The 27585-nt window shown below is 39.4% G+C and overlaps 3 protein-coding genes across 6 annotated transcripts in view; 1 reads left to right on the forward strand and 2 right to left on the reverse strand.

Moving 5' to 3' along the window:
• Positions 1-27585, forward strand: part of ptdss2 (phosphatidylserine synthase 2) — a 261708-nt gene that overhangs the window by 17261 nt on the left and 216862 nt on the right. For 2 of the 3 annotated variants that reach the window (XM_062420987.1, XM_062420985.1), the window contains exons 9-13: positions 1025-1143; positions 1446-1560; positions 2132-2277; positions 3402-3587; positions 6691-8813. In XM_062420987.1, the coding sequence (XP_062276971.1) occupies positions 1025-1143; positions 1446-1560; positions 2132-2277; positions 3402-3587; positions 6691-6844 (720 nt within the window). In that variant the 3' untranslated portion in view covers positions 6845-8813. Of the gene's footprint in view, positions 1-1024; positions 1144-1445; positions 1561-2131; positions 2278-3401; positions 3588-6690; positions 8814-27585 lie in introns of those variants that run through there. The other variant, XR_009925316.1, reaches the window with a different exon arrangement.
• On the reverse strand, positions 10911-15447 carry tmem168b (transmembrane protein 168b). The gene is made up of 4 exons (XM_062420836.1): positions 13984-15447; positions 13574-13716; positions 12792-13066; positions 10911-12347 (listed from the first exon to the last, which is right to left on the reverse strand). The coding sequence occupies exons 1-4, from the start codon at positions 15118-15120 to the stop codon at positions 11800-11802; spliced, it is 2103 nt and encodes a 700-aa protein (XP_062276820.1). The 5' UTR covers positions 15121-15447; the 3' UTR covers positions 10911-11799.
• bmt2 (base methyltransferase of 25S rRNA 2 homolog) lies at positions 17764-26500 on the reverse strand. Of its 2 annotated transcripts, none has more exons than XM_062421451.1 (5): positions 26306-26500; positions 22497-22638; positions 22215-22343; positions 20633-20747; positions 17764-20314 (listed from the first exon to the last, which is right to left on the reverse strand). In XM_062421451.1, exons 1-5 carry the CDS (start codon positions 26463-26465, stop codon positions 19682-19684), a joined length of 1179 nt encoding a protein of 392 aa, XP_062277435.1. In that variant the 5' UTR covers positions 26466-26500; the 3' UTR covers positions 17764-19681. The 2 variants fall into 2 exon arrangements, with proteins under 2 accessions (XP_062277435.1, XP_062277436.1); XM_062421452.1 differs by lacking the exon at positions 26306-26500 and adding an exon at positions 22816-23053.

Consider the following 27585-nt stretch of genomic DNA (forward strand, 5'->3'; position numbering starts at 1 on the left):
TAAACATGAAGTTGAGAATCGCCATACTAGTAATGTGTAGATAATGGTAAGTAAGGATAAGGATAAGATAAAGGTTGTTATTTTCTATACAGTTTTGAGACGCACATCTCACTTTTTGACATGTAACATTTTTGACTATCTTGCCATAATAAAAATGTTTTCAGGTTCCTCAAAATAAAGAGTAAACAGATGTATACAAAATGTAGTATACCTGTAAAAAAAAAATAAACCCCCAAAAAACATGTTCAACTCTTTTTCAGGTTTGTAAAGGCTTACTGTAATCCTGAGCTTTTTCTCCACAGTGCAGTGGCTGATATAAGAGTTAAATGTGAAGCACTATCCCATATTAGGAATTGAGGAAGCACTAAAATTGTGTAATATCCTGGCCCAGGATTTTTCTGGTGCAGCTGTTTAATTTCAGCTGTTGAATGGTAACAATTAAGTCCTCAATTGTTTCATGATAATAAACTTCAGTGATACCAGTGTGGAAACTAGGTGGACAAAAGTGAAAATAAACCATGTAAACTGCATAAGGAAGCATTAAAGCATTACAGCAATGGCATGGAATATAAACAGACAAAAACTGGAGCATTATATAAAGATAAACTGTTGGCTGTGAAAACACTTCAAGTAGGCTGTCAGTTCAAAGTCAGGTCAGTTACTTAACAGTAGTTACAGTTTGTTTGTGTAACAGTAGTTACACAAACAAAATCACCTCTATACATACACACACACTTTAAAAAGAAACTTTAAAGACCCTAGTTTTCAGGTTAAAGTTGAGTGAAAGTTTGCTAAATACTAAGGTTGCATCATTACATGATGAATTATTAATTATTACTGCAGATTAACTTACTGTTGAGTGAAAAGCAAAGCTAACAGGAGACTCGGGTAGATATTAATGAAGCAATGAGAAGAGATCTAATGTAAAACATATACAAATTCTGTGCGGGGAGACCATATGTGTGCAGTGGCCTTACTCTGTGCCCTATTACCCTTTGATAAGATGATGCTGTTTTTTCTGCAGTGGATCATGGATGTGTTGGTTTGTAACGGTCTGGGGATCTACTGTGGCATGCAGACGCTGGCCTGGTTGTCAATGAAGCCTTACCAGTGGCAGGGCCTGTGGAACATTCCTACATACAAGTACGACTTTACACCACAACCTCAACAACCTGCACATTTGATTCACTCTAAAATTAGATAAACTTACCACTGTAGAAGGACATCTACTTTTACAGGATTATAGAAATCTCTGAATAATTCACATTCTTAGTTAAAGTCCATGTGATACTTTTTTTTGTTCTTTCTATAAGTGGTATCCTCTACATATTGTTTGACAGATATATGGAAGGTATAATTAATCAAGTTGGGGTAGTGTTGCCTTAAGCTGCAGAAGTACCAGTATTGCTGTATTTCTAACTGCATCTCTGCTGTGTCTCTCTCAGGGGGAAGATAAAGCGAATAGCCTTCCAGTTTACACCGTACAGTTGGGTGAAGTTTGAGTGGAAGCCTGCCTCCAACCTTCGTCGCTGGCTCGCTGTGTTAGGCATCATCTTCATGGTAAGAAATAAACCTGTTAACCTTTCAAGAGGACTTAGATTTTCAAGGGGACAATACAATGAAAGATCGTCAACATTGTGCACATACCTTAGTGGTACCTCAGTCCATATTTCTTAAGCTTCTTACAATCACTTCGCTCTATTAGCATTTTAAAGCAAGAAAACATTTCAAAACAGAAATTACAACAGCTTGACAGCAATAAGGTGTAACATGAAATAAGAGTTCCTGTTTATGTCACCATACACACTCCCTTTTTTCTGTTTGTCTTCTTACTGTTGTCATAATTTTTTACCACTGAAAGTCCTTAGTATGGTGCTCAAAGAAGTTGTTGGCTAAAATGAATCAATGACAGTCAATGACAAAATTAGCTGTTTTTCTGTATGTATTATTGTAAGGAGTGCATTTATGGTTAATCAGTCAGTATAAGCTGTTTTAGAGGTGGATATTGGTCATTGTTTATGACATTTTATTGAGTAAGTGATCAACCAATTAATTGAAAAAGTAATGGGGTGATGAATTCTTACTGTCAATATTCATTAGTTGCTATCTTGGTCTTGACTCCTCATTTCAGTTTCTGCTGGCGGAGCTGAACACCTTCTACCTGAAGTTTGTGTTGTGGATGCCCCCTGAACACTACCTGGTGCTGCTCCGCCTAGTCTTTTTTGTAAATGTTGGAGGTGTAGCCATGAGGGAGATCTACGATTTCATGGATGACCCGTGAGTAGCAGCGACAAGGCTGTCAATTGGTGCTGGGGTTTGTTGGATTTATAGGCTGATCAAATGGACTAATAGATTGAGTAACACTTAACATACAACATCTGGAACAGCAATCCATAACACAGATTGTATTGAGCAGTAGTAGCAGTAGTGCTGTTGCTATTATTCAAGTTTATTATGTAAAAAAACAAGTTTAACAGTTTAAAAGGGTTTGCTGCTGACTGTTCTACATGCCAGAGTGGAAAGCTGTGCTACATTTTCAGTCAAAAAAGTAACTGATAAGCGACAATAGTGAGGCAATTAATGAACCTGTTCCACAACTGATAGCAAATATATTTAACTGGTCAAAAACAAGGTCTAAAAGTGCTGATAAACACCATAAATAATTGGTAGCCATCCTGTAAAGAGCCATTTTTCTGACTGTTATTATGTATGGACATCCAGTCTGTACTGCTCATAATCTCATATTTCTAGTGAGAGAGAAATCAACAGAGATCTGTGCCACGATGCTTACATGTGCCAGTATGCATTGCATGTAAGCATCGTGTTGGGAAACCCTCAGACCAGCTTAGGAAGTGAGTGTATTTACCTGACTGATAGTGTAAGCTTCTTATCATGTTTGCGTTCTGGGGGCAAGCATTTCTGCTTGTTTGACAAATATGCAAACAGTATTCAGCATTGTAGTTAACATTTGACATCTTTTTTGTGCAGTGGAGATGGTTTTCATCCTCATATGAACTCATATGTCTGCTTTTAGCAAGTATGCACTCCATATTTATTAACCATAATCGCAGTAAACGGAAGACTGAAAAATACTAGCCATATACAAATCTGTGTGAAACACACTGTAGAATATTGACCTGGTTTCAGTAGCTGTTTGTTAGAAACTGAGTTACTGAGTATCTGTTTGCTTTAGGCAGCTTTTTGGTAACTCATGTGGATAACAGTGCGGCTGCTTCATGTGGCCTACAAGTGTTACTTTTATGTATGCTATTAATAGAGTTGTATTAACCTTGAATACTGCATTTACAGTGATATGTTGTTTATTTAGGCATGCCCACAACAAGAGCTTACCTATAAACATAGATTTTTTCCATAATAACACCTTTTTATATTTCTGTCAGGAAATTCCATAAGAAGCTTGGCCAGCAGGCGTGGCTGGTGGCGGCGATCACAGTGACAGAGTTCCTCATAGTGGTCAAGTATGACCCCAACACCATCATGCTGCCCATTCCCTTCTTCATTATGCAGTGCTGGTTTTTAGGAATCCTGCTGATCTTCACCTGGACCCTGTGGCGGTTCTTCATTCGGTAAGAAGTGGAGGGGGCTTACTGGGCAGAGGGAAAGTGGGTGACAGGCTACAAAAGACATAAAACATGAATGTCTCAAAGAAATGATAAAACTTTGTGCTCATCCATGTAAAATTGTTTATTTTGGTGCAAGTAAGCCTTTGGCAAAAATTGTTAAATTACAAAAATAATAAACCACATACAGTGTTTTCATCTGATTTATTGCAGTTAAGTGTAAGAGCTGTGTAAAGACTAACTGGATTATTCTTTTATTGGAGGAAACACAGTAGAGAAGACAAAAGAAGAGGTGATGGAGCAAAAAAAAATCTGTTTTTGAATGGAAGCTCGCACACATTAGGAGGCACATACAGGAATCAGTCCACCAACGCTAGCTTTTGCAATTCAATGAATGGCCAATTGTTCTCAGTCACAGTTACATTGTAAAAAGTAGTTTGATCACAATGGTTCATTGAAGTCCATTAGCGTGGCTTTACATGCGCGTGATGCCGTTCAGTCACAGGCCCTGTACTTTTATTTTGTTCTTCTTCATGACATCATGCAGCCATATGATGTAGACTACTTTTGCTTTTACTCTTCTTCTTTTGAGTAGTGCTCCTGTCAAGCATAGCCCTACCCCAGCATGTTAAGTTTTCGTCTGTTTTCTCCCCCTCCCTGCCTCCCCGTCCTCCCACCCTTTCTCCTTCCCTGGACTTCCCTAAACTCTTTTTCTGCCCATGCTCAGCAGTAATGTCCAGGTCCAGTGAGGTAGGTATGGTAGAGAGGCAATTGGCTCCGTCCACTCCCTCCTATCAGTAGTGTTGTATTCTGTTTTGTTTCCTCTTTAATACATCACTGTTTGTATCCGTAATTACACACAGGAGATCTTTGGGATCCTCTAAATTCTACATGGATCTCTCACATGGCATTTTTCAGTTTTTTGCTGTGGTAGATTTTTATCATCTTCATTTTTAGCATTTCTTTCATGTCTGTAATCATTTTTAGTCTGCAGTCAATTAAGCAAAGTGGGTACATCCCAAGTCCCTTATTTGATCTTTCCTCACTCCTGGCTTGAACCGGAAGTCGTTCGTCCAAGAGCCATGAGCAGAAGTTTTTTAATGGCTGACACATCCCCTTATTGGATCGGTTATTGATTGGATGCTACAGTTGATTGGACTGATCTGATGCCTCTCAACATTGCTGAGTGGAGGCATATGTATAAACTCAAGTGTATCACTCCCAAAGTTTTAGATTTTGTTTTCTGATTCACCAACTAGTCAAAAATGAATTGTTACCAACAAAAGTACCATAATGATGTTATTCCTCCATTTACTGTTACTATGGATAAAATTAAAGTAAGGAAGGTAGGACATTTGTTTTCCATTCAGCCATACGTGAGGCTGAAAATTCCTGAGCATCAGGTTTGATAGGAGTTACATCATTTCTATTTTCCCTGAAACATTTAGCCAAATACATAATTTCCAGTGTTCAATAGACAACCTTATCATAATCTGGGTTATTACAAAAATGAGTTCAGTCTCAGAATTTCAATAAAAAAACGTAAATAATTAATACATGATATAAACACACTCTGCCAGTAGAAATGGTTCATGTGCCTTTGGGCAGGACACAGTACGCGGTCTAAATACAGAATGCAGGTTCTTATTCATGTTCAGGTGTTTGTCAGACAGTTAACAGGTTGCAGTGATGTGAACTGTGCACCTTTTTTAGTCTTAGCACAGTGCACATGTGCAGTTGTTTCAGTTGTTAAAGGACAAGTGTGTAGGATTTAGTGGCATCTAGTGGTGAGGTTGCAAAATGTAACTAAATACTCCTCCCCCTCCTCCTCCTTTTTCCATGTGTGGAAGAAGCCCTGCTCCCTATGTAGATATAAAGGGCTCCTGCTATTTTCAGGTGATCACACACTAATAAAAACATACTTTACATACATTATACAACATACATTATATTCCATTTCTTGAAAGTCTGTTCTGCTAGATACCACTAAATTCCAAACACTACACTTTTAAATGTTGCTTCACATTATGCTTGAGAGGAAAGGTCGTCTCAAAAACATATTTCCTCATTTCCTTTCTCCTCGCATGATTTCCTTGCGTCTTTCCATGCACCCTTGTTGGGAGGGACTAAGACATGAGGAAAGGACACAAATGGGGGAAATGTGGATGCAATTTAAGGGACTTGGGATGCACCCTGTAAGTGATAGGAAACAGTAGGGCTCATTAAATGAACCAAACAGGAACGTTTTGTACACCTTGTGCACCAATCAGCATGTTGGCTCCTCCAACTGAACTGCCTGTCATCTGATGAGAGCCAATCAGATCAGTCCCACCACTCATGGTGCACTTCCCTCCAGTCACACACTACAGTGCATTAAGGACACTTGGCACGAAAGCATGACATTTTGTAGTTCTCCCAACCTGGGAGAAATTGTATTAAAATTTAGCAGCATCATTACTGCAGGGGGGTCAATCTGCCAGGACGTATGGCTACCCTCCGCAATGATTCATAACAAACAATATAAAAGCTTTTCTTTATAGTTGTGAGAGAAAGACAAGTTGTTTATCGCTTACTTAAAAGACAGTAATCAATAACAACAAAGCACCGTTTCAACAAACAAAATGGCTGATGTGTTTATTCCTGGTTTATGGATCACAGTGAACGAACACACTGAAACACAATGAAAACAGTTTCCTTATCTGGAGATACTTCTTTAAACTAATCCTTAAACTAAAGTCCTGTTTTAAAGCTACAGGAGCTCCAGTAACACACTGAGTCTATTTGAAAAACATGAAATATGGTATTGGGGTTTTCTATTCTGTTCTGGATACTAGAATTTCATAAGATGGTAATGTTTTTGTTGGAAATAAACTATCTCCCATGATTCTTAGTTAGCGAGTTCCTGTCAAAGCATGTGATCTTGATTTGAGCATGTTAAAAAAAACAGTGAAAATGTTATTCAATGCAATAGCAGATTTAGCTCAAAAATGGAAGAAAATCTCAGGGACATGCACTCTGAGAAAACACATCTAGTGGAACTAGCTAGCTTTCATTCCTGTGTCTGATAATATATTAATAGTTTGTCTGCTCTTCCTCCATCTTCTCACAGTGACATCACACTCCGCTACAAAGAGACCCGTCGACGCAAACAGGAAGTCCCTGCTGACTGGGACCGCCCCCTGGGCAACGGCAGCTCAGCCACTCCATCCGGACGGAGCAAACTGAACGGCAGCTCGGAGACGCTCCGGCAGAGGAAGTCCTGAGAGGGAACACAGTGGCTGAAGGGGGAAAGGACGAGGTTTAATGGGGAAAAGAATGAAGGAAAATCGTGATACGAAGACACGTGTAGAGGCAAAAAGATTACAGATGGACACATCTACAGTGTGTGCAGTTTAGACTGTTCTTGTGCCTACATGAACCAAGTAGTTATTATTCACAGACAAGGGGTGGAAGGGGCCATTTTCATTGATTGCATTGTCTAGTTGTTATCATACTACAGGGATTTACCTCAATTTTTTTTAAAGAACATTTTGGGAATTATACACAGGAGAAGATACATTTTGTGTTATTTATATTTTGCTTTGGATGTTGGGTGATGAGGGGAAAATGATGAATCAGAGGGTAGCGGAGAGAGGGATGGTAGGTGACTGGGGAAGCAGATAAGACTCTTGACCAAATATTAAAAGCAGTTTCCATTTTCTTGTCCTCTAAGAAGTAGTGCAGCTAAGTGTCAGGAACATGGCAGCCACTGTAAATATGCTTTATTCTTTGTTGTGCAGTCACATCAGTGCAGATGAGAAAATGGAGGGTGCTTGAAGCAGTGGCAAGAGTTTCTGTAGGTGTGATGTGATTCTGTTTATTGTCCACTACTATGCAATCTTCAAAATCAATCTGGGACATTGGTTGGGTTGCTTGTGTAACAATAACACATTTCTGTTCGGGTTCAGGTTAAAGAACAGTCGTTAGGCCTCAAGTTTCGACAGTTCAGAGTGCTCTCATGTTTGGTTTGGTCCCAGGTTCATGATACATAGTTTACAAGTGGGAGACAATATCAGCACTTCATTCACAGTTTAGGGTTTTCATTCCAGGAAGCACTGAGTTTTGAGGTCCTTGTCACTGCTGGGGATCCTCGCTCAGTCGAACCCAGAGAGGAAAACTGGCCATAGCCGGTCTCTCCTCTCTGGCTTTGTTCTTGAAAAGAACAACGAGTTTGTAAAGAAAAAAATCAAGATGTACCATATTCTAGGTATTTAATTGCTGATAGTATACTACATATATGGGATAGTTTGGGTGTCTTTTTGTATATGTTTTGTTTTCACTATCGTTATTTCTTTAAGGTAAATAAATTATGAACACTAGGTTGTCCTCAATTTCCTTTGTGTGAAATGAGGAACTGAGAAATCTGCAGCACTCTAATGAACACATCCATGACAATCACACTCATAGAAAGCTGTGCTTCCTTCTGATGGAGACATGTTGGCTGATGTTAAACGAAGGGCACAAATTTGGATGTTTCAACAGGACTGTAAATACGGCCGGGCTCATTCAGCTCCTTCAGTCACATCAGAATGTGAATTCACTAATCCCATTTATGCCAAATGTTTTCTTTTTAAACTTGAATTTTGTTAAACGTTCATGTTATGTGCTGGCTGAATAAGCTGAACTAGTCTTATCTTCAAAGGTGAGAGATACGGTTTAGGTTCAGTTGTGGTTTGGTTTGGGAAAGGAACCAAACTTTCCAGCTGTGTGGAGGTTACCATATTGCACATGCAATCAGCCAAAGCTTAGATCTCATTCTTTCTAAAGCCATAAATGCCACCCAGACCCACGCAGCCGCCCAAACAGCTGTTAAATCTCATTTAGACTTTTTTTTTTTTTTTTCATTTCAGCTAAAGCAATCAGAGATTCAAAGCCAATGGTGTCAGCATACTTTGTATTACTAGAAGAAAAAGCCACCAGAAAGTCAGATTTTTTAAACCAAATTTAGGTAATGATTGTATGTCAAAAATGGACCCCAACTCCTTGGATTTAGCTATAAAATTGAATGTTTTACACTCTAAATATGTGAATGGTTTGTTGCTTTTGATTGGTCAGCTATGAAGTTGTTAAATGTTCTAAACTTCTCATAATGACACAAATTATTGGCTTCACATTGACAAAAAAACCAAAACACATTAATTCCTTGTTTGGATGTCCACATTGTAATTCATCATCCAGATGTCCCCCCCCCCCCCCCAAAAAAGAAAAAATCATCCCATCAAAAAGCTTGAGTCTGTGTCTTTTTCAGGTCTTGTGGCTGTCAGAGATCAGTTGTACATTTCTGTGTGTTATTCATTGTGTCCCAGTGGCTACATAGTTGATGGCGAAGTAGACGGCATCTGTGAATCTAGCTCCAAAATTGTCCTGTTGTAAACTAGGCTGATGTTAAATGATGCTATAGTAATTTTCTTGTGAATGTAATCCAGCAGAATCTGCTGCTCAATTCAGAGGGTCTTGTAATTCATCAATTCATTAGTCCACAAACACTAAATTAACAGGTTTGTTATTTCTACAAGGCTCATTGTCGTGCTTATCCGGCTTTTTGCATATTTCACCCTCTTTTTTGAATGCAGACTTCTGTGCAAATTTAAAACTAGAAATGACGTGTAGCTAATTTGTCAAAGTTTGTACTCGCTTATCCTGTGCTGTGATAATTCAGTTGCTTAAGAACTTGGTAGAAGTTCAGAAAGTTTGCTTTCTTTTTACCCCTGTGCTTTTCTTTAAAGCTTTTTAAGCATGGGCTGGGGACCCTCTGTGTAACAGTGTCCATGCCTTAGATTGGTTAAAGCACTCAACTTAAACCAAGGAAGGTCATGAATTTTGCACATCAGTTAAAATCAGTAAAAGGTGAATTCAGAAACTGAAATCACAAATGATCTGTTGATTGAAATGGGAATTGGATTTTTTTTTTTTTTTTAAACAAAAAAAACAGGATATTTTTCCCCAGTTTGTTATTAGGGTTCAGTGTAGTTTGACTTGCAGCCACATGGGGGCGGTAGATGTTTTGTTACTGTCTGCTCTGTGCAGTCATGTCTCCTTGACAGTGATCACTGGTAACTTGCTGTAAAAGCCATTTTCAACTTGGTTTGTGTAAATGTGAACATGTTAAAGATCATAAAAACTGAAATATGCTGCTGCACCACATAATTTTATAATGTTTTCAATAAAATCAACTGAAAACCTGAATTTAACAGTCTTGACCAGATTATTAACAAATCAGGTGGAAAGATTAACTCCTGAAATGTAAGTGTTGGTATTTTGTTACAGTATTGTATCTAATGTGATTATGGTGGCATCATATCGCAATGATATTGAATGTCTGACTATTATAATTTACTTCTGGTAGGCAAATGCTCACTGTTTAGAGTGATTACACTAACAGAAGAAGCTGTATCAATGCACACAGTTATTCCACAGATAAGGCCAACAGGTTAGACTGGACCAGTCAGAAACCAGGTCAGACAGATGCACTCCACTTTGTAGATGAGTAGCAGGTGCTTTTGCCGTTAGTCATGTACTACAAAACGTCAGACAATGGTTGCTTACCAAACTACACTACAAACACCAGAATGATTTCCTCATGTTTAAACCAACACTTCTGCTTTTATTGTTTATCTGTGTGTCAAAGCCAGTGGAGCAAGTTGCTCAAGTATTGTGGGTTCAGCTCCACCTGTGTGTCTCTTAGTGAGCAAAATATGGCAGCACTGCAGTGACTGCAGTGACTACATTAGTAAATGAGAGATGTAAATTGCTTTGGTATTAGTATGTAAATTCCCATAGTCTACTATAACGTTTCCTGGAAAGTAAATTCAGTAGTTACTTCAAAATAAAACAAAATTTGGCACTTATTAAATTTAAACAAGAGACTGAAATACTACACTTTCAATTAAATGCTGACTTAATTTGAGCTAGAGTCTGCAGATCAGCTGAACAAGCAAAAATGTTAAATTGTCCTTCAGGGAAGCTTACCATTCAGTATGAAGACTTAAGTTTACATTAATAAATGTTAACTCTGGTTTTATAAGAAGTTATTTTCAACTAGTTTTAACACTATTTTCTCTGTATTTCAGGAGATATTCAAGGTTTTAGGAAATAAACCACAAAAAAGTTCTAGGTTGAAAGCAGTACACAAGTGATGACTATTTACTTTGGATAAATGAAAGATTAGATTCATTTGGCCTTCTCCTAATGTCTGACACATGAAAATAATCTAGTGTAGTTTGATTGAATTCATCCAACGAGGGGTTAGGATCCCATTAAATTCACTCTTTACAGCAGAGAAGTCTCACTTTTTTTTATTGCATAGCTCAGACTCCATCTTTCACCTGATATTCTTACAATGAATTCTTAATGTATGCATAAAACTGATTATAATAAACTTGCATAGCACAATAATCTGTAAAAAACAACAACCAAGAAGTAGATGAATCCCATCATGAGATTGATGCATTTACTTTCTGGTGTTTTCTTATGAGATAAATACTGTAGTTCTCACACCTCAGCTTGTAGTGCATTCACCAGCAGAGATACAACTCCTTCTGGGCTCCCTGAAGCTGCAAGAGTAGATTTTTTTAAAATCAACTCAAAAGCGTTAAACAAATCTGTTACAATAGACACAAAGCAGCGCACTGAATATACTCAAAAACAATTAATAAAATCCACTGTATAATACAGAGGGGTGTAAGAGGAATAATTTCTTCACAATCAAAATAAACAAACAATTACAAAACATTTTGAGCTCATCTGAAAATGTACCGTTGCCACTTTGGTTTAAGGTTAAAAAGATCAGCCTAGAGAGCGTCATGTTCTTTGGATATTTTACGGTAAAAGGCACAAATGCTCTTAGTATCAAGGTGGAATCAAATCTAACAGTGAATATGATGAAAAAATGTGCAAAATAGTATCAATGTGCTTAGTCTCATCAAATCAGTTGACATATTTCTATTATCAAATCTAAAAACCAACAATAGAACAATTTGCAAGAAATATAAAAACTGGTACTAAAAAGACAAAATTTCAAAATGCACCAATCAGTAACTCAGATTTTTAGTAACTAAATGGACACTGGTTAGTATGGAGTGTACGAGCTGCCAATGTTCATGGTCCAAAAAAACACATCTTCTTTTCAGAAAATACTCTGCGTGAAATATTTTCTAGAAATAAAAAGTTTAATCATCATTCAAGATCTGACCAGTTTGAAGCCTTGGCCAGTGTCCAGTATCGCTGGTGGAAACCAGTTGAGTTTGATTCTCCTGAGACATCGCAGGCAGGCGCTGCAGAGCCACAGTAGGTTCAGGCCACCGCACCACAGCGCCAACTGCACCACTGGGTAGGTCATCCGAGGGAAGTACATGCTCCAGTGATTGGTGACGTCACTTCCTGTCGGCAAGTGAAGCGTGTAGTCACTCCAGTGTTTAGAGATGCCGTAGGAAGCACAGACCCCTCTGCCCCTCTCCGACCACTGGATGTGGCTGTTAGAGTTGCAGTTAAACTCTACCCACTGAGATGTAAAGTCTCCGAGCTGCGGGGGGTCCTGCAGCTCGACGTCTGTTACCCGGGCGAGAGTTGCACCCTGCACGGCCACGTGTACACCCTCCACCTTCCTGACCTCCTTCACCCACGGCAACGAGTTGTCGCAGTCGAGCACCAGAATGAGGCGTGAACAGAAGCTGCCGTTCTTCTCCCTCCACCACTCCAAGATCTGATCCAGACGAAGAGTGTCTCCTCCTGAAGACAAAGACAGCAAAGTTCACACAATATTGTGCCGTTCTAATTTACATATTAAAAGGCATTTGACAAACACTCAAACAAGAATGATTATAAGAGTAGAACACGCTCTTCTTACTAAAATTAGTGTTACACTAGAATCATGTAGTGCACACTAAATATTGTGAGCTGCCAACATTTTAGTTTTTTCAAGGATGCAACAATTTAACCTTCAATCTTGAGCCTTTAAGGTTTTTGTCAGGACCTGAAGGTTGAATCATTAAATACAACCTTCTCTCTTTTTCCTTTGAAAGCCCAAAATATAATAACAGTAACTATAAAATGTACTCTATCTCTAGCTTGTAATCACTTTTGCATTTAAATGCTCAGTTATTACACAGTGTGCTACATTTGGCATGTTCATCCAAACACTAGGGCTATTCAAAAAAGCCTTACTCCTCTCACCTGCCAGCGCCCACTCTCCAGATCGGTGGGTGTGACCGCTGTAAAAGATAACGTAGGTGTCATGCCGAGGTCCGTCAGCAGTGCGGAGCTCCAAGAAGGATTTGATCTTGGCCTGCAGAGCTCCCAGGGTCACTCCGCTAGTGGAATAATCGCAACCAAATGTTTCAATCAGGTGGTGGGCGAAGAAACGCTGCACGCTGTTCAACATGCCTGTAGAGCGCATGTTCAGCTCCTGCACCTGACCTGGAGGCAGCAGCATTGGCTGACCGTCAGGACTACAAGGGAAACACAAAGAAAACAGCAGAATTTACATGAACAAATCATGTCTAGATAAGATAAGATACGAGGTACTTTATTAATCCCCTAGAGGGAAAACTGAACCGTCACCCTTACACATAGACAGACAACATACAGGAAGGAAACATACAAGCCTCAGGCAGTGCAAGATAAGTGCAAAGCACCACATCAACATCTAATTAGTCAGCAACATTCAACAGTCAACAACAGTGTTCGTTAAACTGAACCAGGTATAAAAGTCTAATAAGGTTTGGCCACTTACAGAGTCAAAATATACAGAAAATACAGCAGCCTTTTGCTTTCAAGTCCTTGGTTTTTAATAATAAACTAACATCCGGCTGTAATCATACAGTATATAGGATTTTTTTCACCATAACTTATATTATAAAAATTACTTATAACAATCTAACAGAAATTGACTGGTATCTTACTCTGACAGCATTTACTTACAAGGTACAGGTGTATTGTTTGCATGATGCACTGACCTGCAGTAGTTGGTTGGGATGACCAGTGCGTAGCCCACACAGGTTCCTCCCAGGCTGTTCCCAAGTTCATGGAAAAGACCGTGGAACAGCGACTCCAGAGGCAGGACCAGCAGAAACACGCTCACAAAGAAGCTGCTGGAGGCCTGAACACAAGAACATGAAAAAAACAAACAATTGAGCTAAGAATGAGAACATAATCATAAATAAGTAATAATGATTTCTTTTTATAGTGTATCAAGCTGTCAAGTCCTGTGGTCTAAAATCTAATCTTCTTTGTTACATTCATGCCTTTTAAGTCCAATTATGTAGCATATTTGGTTCATACAGCCCTGCTATATGTTCAGTTAACGTTATGTGATATCTCTCTGTGAAAAGGATAAGATGCATGTTTTATGTCTTACTGATCCTACCTGCCAAGAAAGAGCAGCGACAGCAACAGTTGACACCAGTGTGAAGAGCACCAGGCGTTCAGAGATGAGGCAAAAGTGTCTCATGCCCTTGGAGGCCATGACCCGGTCCAGCCCGCTGACCCCTGACCCCTGGATCACACACAGCCTCTGGCAGTCACTGAGCTTGGTGTGAAAGCCCCACACAGTGATGACAAACACCATGTGACAGATGGCCCAGAAGAGCGCACCCACCACAAAGCCTGGGATCATCAGGTACCACTGGTCCAGGTTTGTCAGCTTCCGCGCCGCCACGACGACGAAGGTCACCTCCACTACCAGCAGAGGCAAGAGGGAGAGCCTGCGAAACAAACCCCTCCACACCAGGAAAGGCTGCCAGCGCTCGGTCACAGAGAGACCACTGAAGTACACGTCCAGCAGAGGGTCACAGATGAGCTGGCTGAAGAAGCAGGCCAGGGCGAAAGGGTTGGTGGGGATGTTGAGAGACCTGAAGAACAGCACAGCAGTGATGACAGCGAAGCAGATCAGGTTGGGCAGTGCCAAGACAGCTTTCATCCGGAGGGCAACCATGAGCGTGGCCAGCGCCATCACCAGCACCATGATGCTCAGTGACTTCTGGATGAGCAGAACCGTGCTGGCGGAGGCGAAGCCCACCAACTCCTGCCTCTCTGCCGAGGTGAGGAAGGCCGGGCGGTACCTGGCACATCCCAGCAGTCTCTCCAGCAGCGCCCACAACGTCCTCAGGGCCACACTGGCCAGCAGCAGGTAGTTGACCGCCTGCTCCTTCACGTCGCTCTGCAGAGAGGGGCTGTTGAGGAAACACAGCAGACCCAGCAGAAACCCAAACCACAGGTGCAGGAGGCTGAGGCTGACCCTCTCCATGCTGAAGTAGTAGTACAGCACACTCGCTATGCCGAGGACGACCAGAGCTAAAACGAAAATGATAAGAAGAGTGGACTCTGCCGTGCTCTCCCATCGGGCATAGAGGCCCAGGCACAGGGCGAGCAGCAGGTTGAGACTGGACAGGTAGCCCAACCACCGCACAGAGGACCACATGCTCACCTCCCCGTTGACCTCCTCCAGCCGGGTCATCGCCGCACGAAGGCAGTGGCTGACACAGTAGCGTAAAAAACGACACATTTTGACACCGACGACTATCTGTCCGAAGTCAAAATAGGCACTTGGGTGAGTTGTGAAGACGCTTTTCTGCACTTGTGATGCTGAAAACTCGCTACAGACGAAGTTTAGCGAGCTTAGCACTGTCAGCTACCAGCTTCATCTTTGTGAGGGTAATTATTACCGCTAAACGTCACATTGTGGAGTCTGCTGTCTGTATGTTTCTCATCTGATGTCCGCTGCGGGTTTGAAAGGTTTAAGCTGGAGCAACCTAAAACCAGCTGGAAGGAGAGTGAAAGACATTTCAGTAGAAAAGTTTTGTCACGTCAAAAGTTTTGAGTCAGATGACAGGCGCCATGACTCTCTGAGCGGCTACGGCGAAAGCGGAGGGTCAAAAGGGATTTGCTGTTATTAAAGGCCCAATCTGTATTTTCTTTTTACCATAAAAGTTAAAGATCCCCTCCAGTCATGTTGAATACATATGCAAATCCACTGATTTGAATAATAATTTGTGTTGGGTATGCTTTCCATTAATAAGTTCAACTACGTAGTTAGATATTATTTAAATGAGGGGAGCTGTACAATAGACGGCGCTGTTAAAAATTGATAGTACTGAACATTTCTAAATTGGGTGAACTGGGTTACTTACTTTCAAGGTAATTTCCAGAATAAACCAATTGACATTGAGGTGAGAGGACTTTAGTGTTTTTCATGTGAAAATGTAAATATCCAGCTCTTCAGTGTTTCTCTTCTAGGCTTTTACACAATTAATTTATAATAAAACAATCATTACCTTTAAAAAGTTTGAAGAGAGAGCAGTCATTTGTTCTGGTTGTCACATGTTGGCATATACACATATGGTGTGATATATCTAGTCCTTTCTTTCTTTTTAGAGAGCAAAATGACAAGGAATTTTGTCAGGAGGACAAACAAGGGCCAGACTCCACCAGATGTAAAGCTCAGAGCAGTCAGATTAAACTGCACAATATTGTTATATAAGGAATTCCAGAACCCATGAATACAAAATATTTTTCATTAAAAAAAGTTTAACTGCTGGACACAAGATGTCTCCTACTTCACTGAAAAGTCTATCCCCTGATATAAAGCTGAGCCTCCAGAGAAAGAGCAATGGTTTTAGATTGTCAAGGATATATATTCAATGGAAAAGTTATCATGCATGCTAAGAGTTAAAAGCAATATTTTGGACAAGTGGGAAAAGTGGATCATTTACATTTAACATGATGCCAATAATTAACTGAATGGGTTAACTGAGAATGAGATTTTATACATGCCTGAGCTTAACCAGAAACTGTTTTTGTTGTATTTGTTCAGTGTTGTATTACTTAATGTTACATTAAATATGTGCTCATGCAGTCGTGTCCACAGCTGAAAACGCAATAGAAATTAAAGTATTAAAAAGAGAAGTTCATTCTCAGTTTATGTGCACTGAAGAGATCAAGTTTCCAAATCACACTTGTGTAAGTGGCAGACTCGAGCAGGAACATTTTCCAAACTAGTTTTGACATAAACACTAGGGGACAGGGGGTTTTAAATTATTTACTAACATAGTTTTAATTGGCATCTACAATATGTGTTAATTGAGCAGAAGTTATGTAGATACTTATTCTGTGGAAGTTAGGACCCTGGACCAACTCTGTGTCCTTGCTCCAGGGGTTTTTGGAGGTAACTCAGCTAAGATATTTCTGCCTTTTGCTGCAGCACAATAGTTACCATTTGCAACATTTGGCATCAGCATGTGTTACATAACAGTCTAAGCTAAATATATTACTGTGAATAATGAATTAATAGATAATAGGGCTGAAACTAACAACTATACTCATATTAATTAATGTGATTATTTCTTGATTAACTGAGTGTTTAATGTCAGAAAATGGTAAAAATGTTGATCACTATTTCCCAAAGCTGTCTTTAAATATGTTTTTGTCCACAACCCAACTATATTCAGTTTACTGTCACGAAGGACTAAGAAACATGAACATATTTACATTTGAGAAGCTGAAATTAAGAGAATTTTGACATTTTCTTCTTAAATAATGATTTGACTAATGGTTGCAGCTCTGCATATAGTATATGTTAAAAATGTATGATTCACTGTGACAGGCTCCGGTTTAGTTTGTGTTTTCAACTGATGTTGCTGTTAAATAACATTTCCTGTTTATCAAACCATCACTGTATGTGGTTCCAGTCTGTTGTGATATTTGGTGGTGGTGGGGTCGGGGATTACCCCTTTAACATTTCAAGCACAGAATTTATGCTGCTGGTATTGAACTATGATGTTTGCAGCTACTGTGCATTTTTTAGGGATATCACTTACTAAAATAATGAAAATGCACAAAAGGAAACTAAGTTGTGAAGTGTGTTAGTCAGAGGCATCACTGGTTTTTAATGTAGTGTAGGCTGTTTTCATATGACCTAACAAAACCAAAAAGAGGTTGCACGCAAGAGAGAGAGACAGATCCACAATGATCGCTCAGCCCAGGTGCTCCAGGTTTCATTAACCAGAGGGAGCTATAGATCAACCAAACATTAAAGAACAACCTGCTTGACCTCCTGAGCCTCACCGACCATTTCATGAATACATATTTTGAATGTTCATAAGTAAAGGCACATTACACACAGAGAACAAAAACACACAGACACTTAACATTTACATTCATTTATAAAAGAGAAACACAACCATACTATAAGCACACATTGTTCTGCATTGTTGAAAATGTTGATAATGAAGATGAACTGTCTCATACAAAATGGGCTAAAAGAAACATTGGAAGACAAATACACCAAATATATCACAAAACACGCTTCTTTAAGATCTGAATGTGTGATAAGATGTTTTTTTTTCCTTTTTTCCAGTAAAAACAGAAGAGATATCAGCAAAGAGATGTGCATTAACTGGCAAATGATATGAGAAAATGGCAACAACACACTGCTACGTCAACACAGGAAATGTTTTTTGTTAACCATTAATATGACAAAGAAGAACTGGACCACTGTGTGTATGGTTTGGCCAGAGAAGCTTGACATCTTTTTTTGCAAACGAATATGAGTTTCATTTTCACCAGGGGCATGAACTTCTGCTTGCAACATAATTGTGAACAAAGAAGGCACCTTAGACTTATTGGTATTATCTTATGGGCCCCATCATACTGGTCGTTAAACTGTCGTCTTAAGAAAATAATTACATCTGTGACACCCTTTGGGATCAATGATAAAGTGCCACCGACAAGAAACACATCAACATAAATTAATTCCTTCATTCACACTGACACACCCAACCGCACCCACACATTTGGCCTGTTTGGAGACAGGCAGGAACACACACTAACACGTCATCTGGTAGTGTCTTTAGTTAAAATCTCCCCCCTGCTGGATTCAGTATTTTCAGATCAGATCTCACTTGCTATTGCTAAAATCTACAGTTTCTCACCTTTTCAGAGGTTCCATATGACAAAACAGTAAACTAGTGCAAATCTTCTGTTAAGGCGAATTTTCTGACTGTGAGGAACTCAGATCTGGATCCCTTTAGGAGGCAGAGTACTTACTTTTCACATCAAAGTTACAAAATTGTGTCAAAGGATACTAGTGCTGTTAAGTCCATCTGATATGGGATACTGACTTGTACGGTTGTATTATTTCTTTGCTTGAGAAAAAAAACATGTATTGGAAATCTAACAGGAGATAATTCAGTATTAATATTTGTGAGGACAACAAAGAGGGAAAAAAATGTGTAATACCTACTTTGAGACACTCGTACCTTGTTACACAATGAGTAAACACAGTTACAGTTTCACATTAGTAAACCTAATAATACTCCTACCATATGGTTCTGAAAATGTTTAAAATGCTACAAATACCACTTTCTTGTAAAAGATACACAAATCATTCAGAGGATGCCAAGTTAAAATGGCATTGCCACACTTAACACTGGACAACACCAATGTTTTGACTGTTGAGAATATATATTTTAACTTTTTTTGTCTTGGAAAACTAAATGCACATCAAGAATTTTCAGAAAGTCTAGCTGCATGACTGTGACAGAAGCAAGCGTACCAAGTCCAGTCGTTCCATCTCAAGTCTCTCCAGTTTAATCAAACTCATGTCAGACTGCTCGGGTTGCTGTATTTGGCTTTTGTACTAAGCAGCCTGCCACACTAGCTTATTCAAATAGAGACTTAGTACAGATGTAGACAAGCTGACTGTTGTTATTGAGAGCTGATTGTAAGATGGGATGGAAATCAAGGAGCAGGGACTTTAGATATCTTAAGGGCATTCAACTTTCCAACTCTTAAAAAATCTAGCTATTTATCAAAATATACCATCTTAGTGTGTGTGTGTATATGTGTATATGTGTGCATGTATGCGTGTGTACTCTCAGAGGAGAGTGGATATGAGAAAAATAATCTGTAAACTTCTCTCTTTCACACTGTGCAAACTGCATTGTTTTGGAGGAGAGGGAGGAGAAGTGGGAAAAGAATGCAGCAGGTTAAATTTGGCAGCGCAGCAGTTGAAGGGGAGATGACAGTTACATAGAGAAAAGAGGGGAGGGGGGGGTAGCTGGTTTAGCCTAGCTCTGAAGCAGGATGGGGTCCTCTAGCTCATGGAAGCCAGGCACAGAGCTGCCCTGACTCTCCCCAGAATCTGAATCGTAGGGTGTGTCAGGTAGCTCCATGAAATCCCAAGCCAGCTGGTCATCCTCAAAGTCGGAGCGCACCTGCACGGGCACGTCGGCACAGTCTTCCTCCTCATTGGAGTGGAAGTCCTGAGGGATGTAGAGCATCTCGGGGTAGTTGCGTGACACCAGGTCGCTGGTGGTTGCAAGAGACACCTTACGGAAGGCGATGAGATGCATGTGGGAATACTTGACATATTTGTAGCGCTTGAAGCCCAGTGACTCCACCGCGACACGCCAGCTGCGCATCATGAGGGCGTGGCGGTTTTGGTGAGAGGAATCGGGCGTGATGATGAGTAGCAGGCCATGCAGCTCCAGCAGCTCGTGGGCCTTCTTGCAGCAGATCCAGCGCTGGTATGGTGAGGGGAAGTAGGAAAGGAGCAGGGAGAAGACCACCACGTGGAAAAGCTGGGCAGGCAGAGCGTCGATGGGGTTGTGGAGCTGGCGCAGGAAGGCCTCGACCGCGTCGCCAGCCAGCTGGAGAGGCTGCTGGAGCTGAAGGTTGAGGAAGTCGCACTTGTACACACTCTAAGGGAGAGAGGAAAGGCAGAAAAATCAGCACATAGGAGGTTCTAACCTGATGTGCTGCTCTTTTGCTTGATCTATTATTATTTCTCTGCTCAGAAAGTTTCTAAGCTTGCAGCTGCACTTATGTTCTGCTTTCTGCTAAAATTGTTCACACAAGCCGTCTAAACCACAACACTGATAGCCTGCACAAGTCATTTCTGGTGTTGCTTTTGCTTTGTAATGCCAGCATTGACCCAGCAGACAGGAAAACCTCATACATTTAACATGTTGTCAACAAATCGCGAATAGAATGCATAAAAATAACTCAACTCAAATTACCTCAACTGCAGGCACTATGTCAATACCAACTGTAAGGAATTCATCAAACTTCAAGAAAGGGTTGAAGCAGCTTCCCACGTCAAGAAGGCGCATTTTCCCCAGCTGAGAGATTGAACTGCAACATAATTGTGAGACAAAAATAAACTGTAGCAAAACTTCACACACTTAATGTGCTTCATTTCTCTATGTAATGAAAAGAAATAGCTTACTGTCAAACAAACATGTGCAAACTTTTGCATGCAACACAGTTGCTTTTCTTTTCTTGATGAGCCACATAATTAAAGTTGAATGGCATCAGGTAATGTGTGCCAATTAAATATTTTTCTTAGTCCCTGTTTTACTGCTGAAAAGTCTGCTATATATTACAGGAGGAAGTTCCACACATTATTTGCCAATATAAAACTGCAGATGCTTTTTTTAAAAGTGGAAAGGAGAAAAAAATGAAAACACATATTTCATAACTAGCACTAATATTAACAAAATACTTTCTCCAACTGGTGACAAAGTTTGTACCACCAAGACGTATGTATGCGATTACTTTCAGAGTATATTATTATGAGTGTGGACCACTTGATAAACATGTCCCTCAAAGCATTTTATAAATGAAGTAGAAACTACAAATGATGGAGTCAGGATCGAACTGCTGGCCAAAAGTTACGTATGAATATTAATTTTAGATTTTAGTAACCTGTTGAGATTCTACTTGTACATATCTCAATATTTAAAGTAAAGATTACCATAAGATTAAGTGAATATTTGCTTGATTGATCTCACCCAATGCTTTTGAACTGTGTCTCCAGGGAAAACTAGGAAAGCTTTATAATTTTAATTGCAGAGTGAAAATTCATCTGATGGTGATTATTTGCATCAGTCCACATTACTATTACTGTACGTGTCAAATATGTAGGAGCTGAAACAAACAGTGTGTTGTGTTTAGGAGAGGCTTCAAAAACTGTTAAACATCTTGTCAAAGTGAATTTGTCATGGACAAAGAATCCAGAGAGAATGAATTTTCAGAGTTCAGGCTTTAGCGGTCACAGCTTAGAAAACACACCCCATCATCAGGGCAGACGCTATAATTTCATTTTACATGATGGCTGACTCTTTTGACTGTACTTCCAAGTGTGGTCTGTCTTGTGGTTTCTAAATGTGTCCTGTATTACACAATTATTCTCATCAGGTTTTATATATGTAGTGTCTTCACACAGTGGTAATATTAAGCATCTGCAAAAAAATCACTATGCATACTAAAAAAAACAAACCCTAACCCTTGATGTTGAGTGTGGTCTTGATGTACACACATCAATTAATGCTTAACTTCCTTATTTTAAAATTGTGGAGAACATAAACAATAAACTTTTTTTTTCTTTTATTGAAGTTTAATTTGCAGTATGACAACAAAGTCACAGTTTGAAATTTTAGTATAAAACACTAATGTATGTTCATTCCTAGTCTACTAACTGCATACTATGACTACACTATAATAATACTGTTAAGTACATACTTTATTCAGTTAGTATATAGTGTGAAATAAGGACATAGAGTCTGAAATCTACTTTTAAGGCAGAAGTTTAGAACTTACCTGGGGATGGTGCTGTACGGTTGGGCACTTACAGACGCTGCAGTCAGACCCATGGCGAGCGTGGCACTTTTCTCATCCTTCTCTAACATTCGTTTCATGCCGCCGTCCAAGAAATATTCTTGACAGACACTGTGGAAGTAAAATAAAAACACTACTCATATCTCACTGTGAAAGTGACAAGAAGCATAATCAGAAAAGCACATCCCACAGGTTGAGATGAGTCACATATCATTGTAATGTGGTCTAAAATTGCAGCTGAAAGACGTTTGAAGTCAGACGTACCTGCGACACCACTCGATGCGACCCTCTCCCTCGCAGTTTATGGCCCAATGGTTGTCAGCAAGATTCTTCATGGCGAGGGCGTACTCACTCAGCGTCTGCTCATCCTCACAATGCTCACGCCAGATCTTGTCAAAGTCGCCCACTGCCAAAACCATAAAATGGGGACAGAACCAACATAAATAAGCAAATAAATTAGAGACCTCACAACATACAGGTATGCCTTCACACTCACAAATTTAGCTTCAGTTGCTGATAGGTTATGTCTTCTTTTAGTCTGACCAGACCTATACACAGCAAGTAGCAAACTTTCACAACCTACTTGCCAACTTTGGTCATCCACTTCAGCACCAAAACATGACTGTAATCCTTTGGAAAAACATGCGGAAAAAGCTCAAGCCACTGCTGGTTTTTCTGTTGCCTCATCATCTTGTCTTTGCCAGGGTAGAAGTGTAAACACTTCTCTAAAATCATCCTAAAATACCCATTTCACAGTAACAATAATGTCCACAGATATTCCCCTTCAGTACATCTTCGCAGCTGCTCAGACGTTTACAGCCTGTAGCATAGGCAAAAATCCCATGACCACAAGAAAAAAAAACGATATCAGATTTGCAGAAATGAAAGGACAACAAGAGGACTGGTGGTAAACAGCAGTGCTCTAAAAGCATGACCACTGTGATTCAATGCCAAGCCTACCCGATCATGCTTTACTTATTAACCAATCATGAGGTCTGCTCGCAGGACGACTTCTCTGTGTTGTTCTTGTCTCTCCAAAAACAACCAACTAGTCTCATTTAGACTAAATAATTTCTGATTTAACTTTGTTCAACACATGACTTGATTTAACAGTATATTTAAAACACTATATCATGGTTATGTTTTGTTTTTTCCAGTGTAAACTGGGAAAGTGCCGACACAAGCAGCACAACTTCACATCTTTATGCACTGCTTACAAGACAAATCAAACACCAGAATGTGGCCACATTTGCTGCAGCATGAGACTGACTTCTGAAACACCTTTTTGAGAACTTGTTTGAAGCTGGTTAAAGTTGTCTCATGCTAGATAATCTCTTTCTACTTTGAGAATTTAAAAACAGTGAAATTGTAAAATGAATGGTTTTGATTTTGAGACAGCCTAATTTATCCCATTTTTTTAAGTCCTACAGATGGCTGTTATTCTGCTAACATAATCAGATGAAATAAGTTTTCTTTTCTCAAGATAAACATTTTGCACCTGCTGTTCTGAATTTGCCTTTTCATGTTCCCCACCTACACAGTCTCAGCAGGACTATGCATTTCTCAGGAAGAGAAAATGAGAGTGCAGCATCAACAACAGCACAAAGCTTCTGTGTGGGTAGGCATTGTACAAAGTTTTTTTTTCTTAATCTAGGACCTTGCTGGTAGGCACTGCAAATTACCAACGGTCTTTAGCTTAAGGCTGGTAGCTTTAATTTCATAAGTGAAATGTTGCATATCCTACGAGCCTCCAAGTTGTCAAGCACACTTACTGACACTCTGATGTCATATGTCAGTGTCTGAGAAAAACAGCTGAAGTGTTAGAAAAGGGGGTTTCCAAACTTCCCATTTTGCATCATGCTATTGTCCAAACTGACTCACGATAAGAAATGAGACTGAGATTTTTATTTCCTGGGCAGATGCCTGCACATTGACTCCAACACTGAAAACAGCCTCAATTTGACCACCAGGCATGCATATGAATCTTTTTAGCAGCATGAAGCTTTAGCAGAGATCCATTTACTAGTTTTGTTTGAGCCACTGGAACACATGAAGGAATTAAGCTTCCTTCAGTTTTGCATTTTTGTATCCACACAGGCTCCATTATTACCATTTTAATTTTACTTTCAAATTGTTTTGGGCTTGAGCAAAAAAAAAAAAAGCCCAGGTAAACTCAATCATTTCTTAGTGTTAATGTGTGACAAAATCTGAGAGATTCAGAATTTTTGCCTGCCTGTACTTCCTGAAATTAGAAAAAATAAGCAGAAATACACCTAGGAAACATGTCTTCTTACTTTATATAATGTTTTAACTTCTTTAAAGTGCAGGTTCAAAATGAACTTTTTTGTCCACTGGCCAAACAGCTAGTGAATGTTAAAATCTACAAGCCACTTGCATATTTTACCAGCATTTGGCTGGAGGCTGGTGTTAATTTTGTGCCCAGCATGCCAACCCATCACTGCCTGATGCCAGACAAAGAAAACAGCAAGAAGCAGCCATAGACAGATTTGGGTGATATCAGGGATTATATGAGTCACTTTTTGAGTGCTTAAAGTACTTAGGAGTACTTTAATAGAATATTATTCTCCCACCACTCATAAATGTGTTTTGCTTATTGTTACCTCACTTAAATATTTGACCCTCACTGTGTAGAATGATGCATGTGCAGAGTTGCCCACTCAAAAGCAATTTTAAATGAATCTACTGAAAGTCTCAAGTTTCTTTGTGCTCACCTTAAATCTGGGTTTAACAGTTGCACATACAGTACGAGCATGATTTTAGACACCATCACAACTGGTTTGGAAGCCAAGTACAGTCCAACATGCAACTTACACATGTGTGACGGGAGAACTCCAGGTCATACTGAATGCACCTTGCATCTAATCACTTAACTGAAAAAAATGAAAGATCCTATTTAAAAGAATGAATATTTCAATGAGAGAGAAGGAGTATAATTGAAGCAGAGCTATTTTATATCCACTAAAATGTCTTATTATGGTAATGTTTTCTGTCCCTCACACCTATACCATTTGTTTGGCGAGTCCACGGTTATCTTCTTTGGCAGTGGAGAGGTAATACAGTGTCATTTATTGTCAGATAGGTTCTAATTAGTAACATATTAGCGTCTAGGTTTGTTTATCTACTGGCTTTAAGAGATAGCTAATCCAATTTTACATTAGTGCTTTATAGCAATAGCATTCACAGTGTATGCAAGGTTAGATTCACAATTTTTCAAGTCTGTCTTAAAACATCTGCCAGGTGCCCATATGAACACTGAATGAGGTTTTCCTTGCTGTAATTATTCCTCCTGTTCATAGTGGCTATTAGAATATCCTCTTAAAATATGCTTTCAATGTAAGTGATCCATAGTGTGTCCACAAAGTCAATTTATGCAAAAAATACATTTAAAAGTTAATGTGAAGCTTTTATGAGGCAGCAGCAGTCTGTGTTAGTCATGTCAAGTGGATATCTGCCACATTTACATTTTTTAGCTTCAAATTCTCTGTTTTTTTCTTCCTCGGACATTGTTTCCCTGTTAAGCTGCAGTGGTAGTATAATACCAAAAAGAGGGACTTTGGCACTAAAAATACTGTAACACTGAAACATATCTACTTGATTTGACTAATTTGGACAGCTGAAGCTTCATATTAACTCCAACACATTTATGCACAGAAGTGTGGCTTTTGACCCCCATCACTTACATTATGGGTGCATTATAAGTAGATCTTCTAGTAGCCAGTATGAACAGGAGGAATTATTACAGCGAGGACAACCTCTGTCAATGTTTATTTAGGCACCTGACAGGCTTAAAAAAATGTGAACCTGTCCTTTAAGTAGATTTAAAGGCCTTGCTTGCTGAGTGCAACCCTCTCCAACTGCAGTCCTTAAAAGCTAACATGGCTGCAAAACAACACCGTCTGCTCAGCAGGAGTCAGGTGAATCGAGCAGATTATGTTTTTTGTGAAAACCGTGGACAGAAAGGTTAGCATTGAGTATTTGTCAGCTAATATTCAGTGTTAGCCTGTCGGCTACTGGGCCAGAGACAGACAGAGGGGCCCGCTGAGGCTGCTTACCCTCTCTATATTTCCTGCGCAGTTTTCTGTGGACGTTTTTGACGACCCCTGACAGCTTCTCCTGCTCTTTCTTGGTCGGTTCTTCCTCTGGAATCGGCATGTAGAGCAGCTCCTGGATGTTTTCCGTCTCCCCTGTCTCGACATTATCCCTGGGGTCCATAGCACAGCACAGCACCGCACCGCCGATGCTGCCTCCGCCGCCAGTTGTTTCCCCTTTTCTCAGCTGCAACCCGACCGGCGAACCGGTGGACCGGCCAACAACGCGCAAGCTGATTGGTCGGCTCTGACAAACATGCGTCTGAATTGACAGTCCGATGTCCAATCAACGGCCGGGAAGCATACCTGAGCCAGTGTGCGTGTTGCGGAGAGTTTAAATGCATCACGTAAATCCCACAACTCCCCCTAAAGTAATCTCAACACCACATGCTATTATAACTCATAGAATAATGCTGCAGAATATCTAATTAATTTTGTCATTCTTTATGCTAAAAATGTTTAATTCATAAACACAAATTTGCACCTTTCCTCCTAGAATTGAAATCATTATTTAAATCACTCAAGGTAGTAAGTAATAATAAAAGCAATAAATTAATAAACCACTATGAAACTCTATCCCCATGAAATGTGTTTATGTATTTATGTATTATTTATGTATTTATGATGTTTTTCATCATCTTTAAATGTAATTTTTATGACATATTCTTTATTTCCTCATATGTGTAACTGACTTCTGAACTGTGTAGACTGTATGCATGATGTGATGTTGTGCATTCCAAAATAAATACATTTAAAAAAAAGTCTCAACACCACATAACATGACAGAAAAAAATGTCTGTTTTGAATGATGTCAAAAACTATGAAATAATTTATTTTTTGAAAACTGTCAGAAAACGTAATTGATACATATTTGTGTGATTTTATTTATTTATTTTTAAGGGTTTTTTTCCTCTCACATTTGTTAATTTTAATAAGATTATTTATCAATTTTAATATGTATTATTATTATTATCATCATTATTAATTACATCCTTGGTGCCCGCATTTCACTGCACATAGTATTTTTGTCTAGGTGATGAAAAAGTTCATTTAGGGAAAAAATATTACTCATTCATTCATTAGACATGAGCTAAAATGATCATTCATTTATTGAAACCACAAAGTTATTCTGTAAATTATGTCCTACTCATAATGCAACACAATTACACTATAAACCACATAAGTTATCAGTTAGTACTAGTTAATACGTAATTATAGACATGTTCAGTACATCATACAGTGAT

This window comes from Scomber scombrus, chromosome 6 (genome assembly GCF_963691925.1).
Source record: "Scomber scombrus chromosome 6, fScoSco1.1, whole genome shotgun sequence".
Classification (NCBI taxonomy): Eukaryota; Metazoa; Chordata; class Actinopteri; order Scombriformes; family Scombridae; genus Scomber; species Scomber scombrus.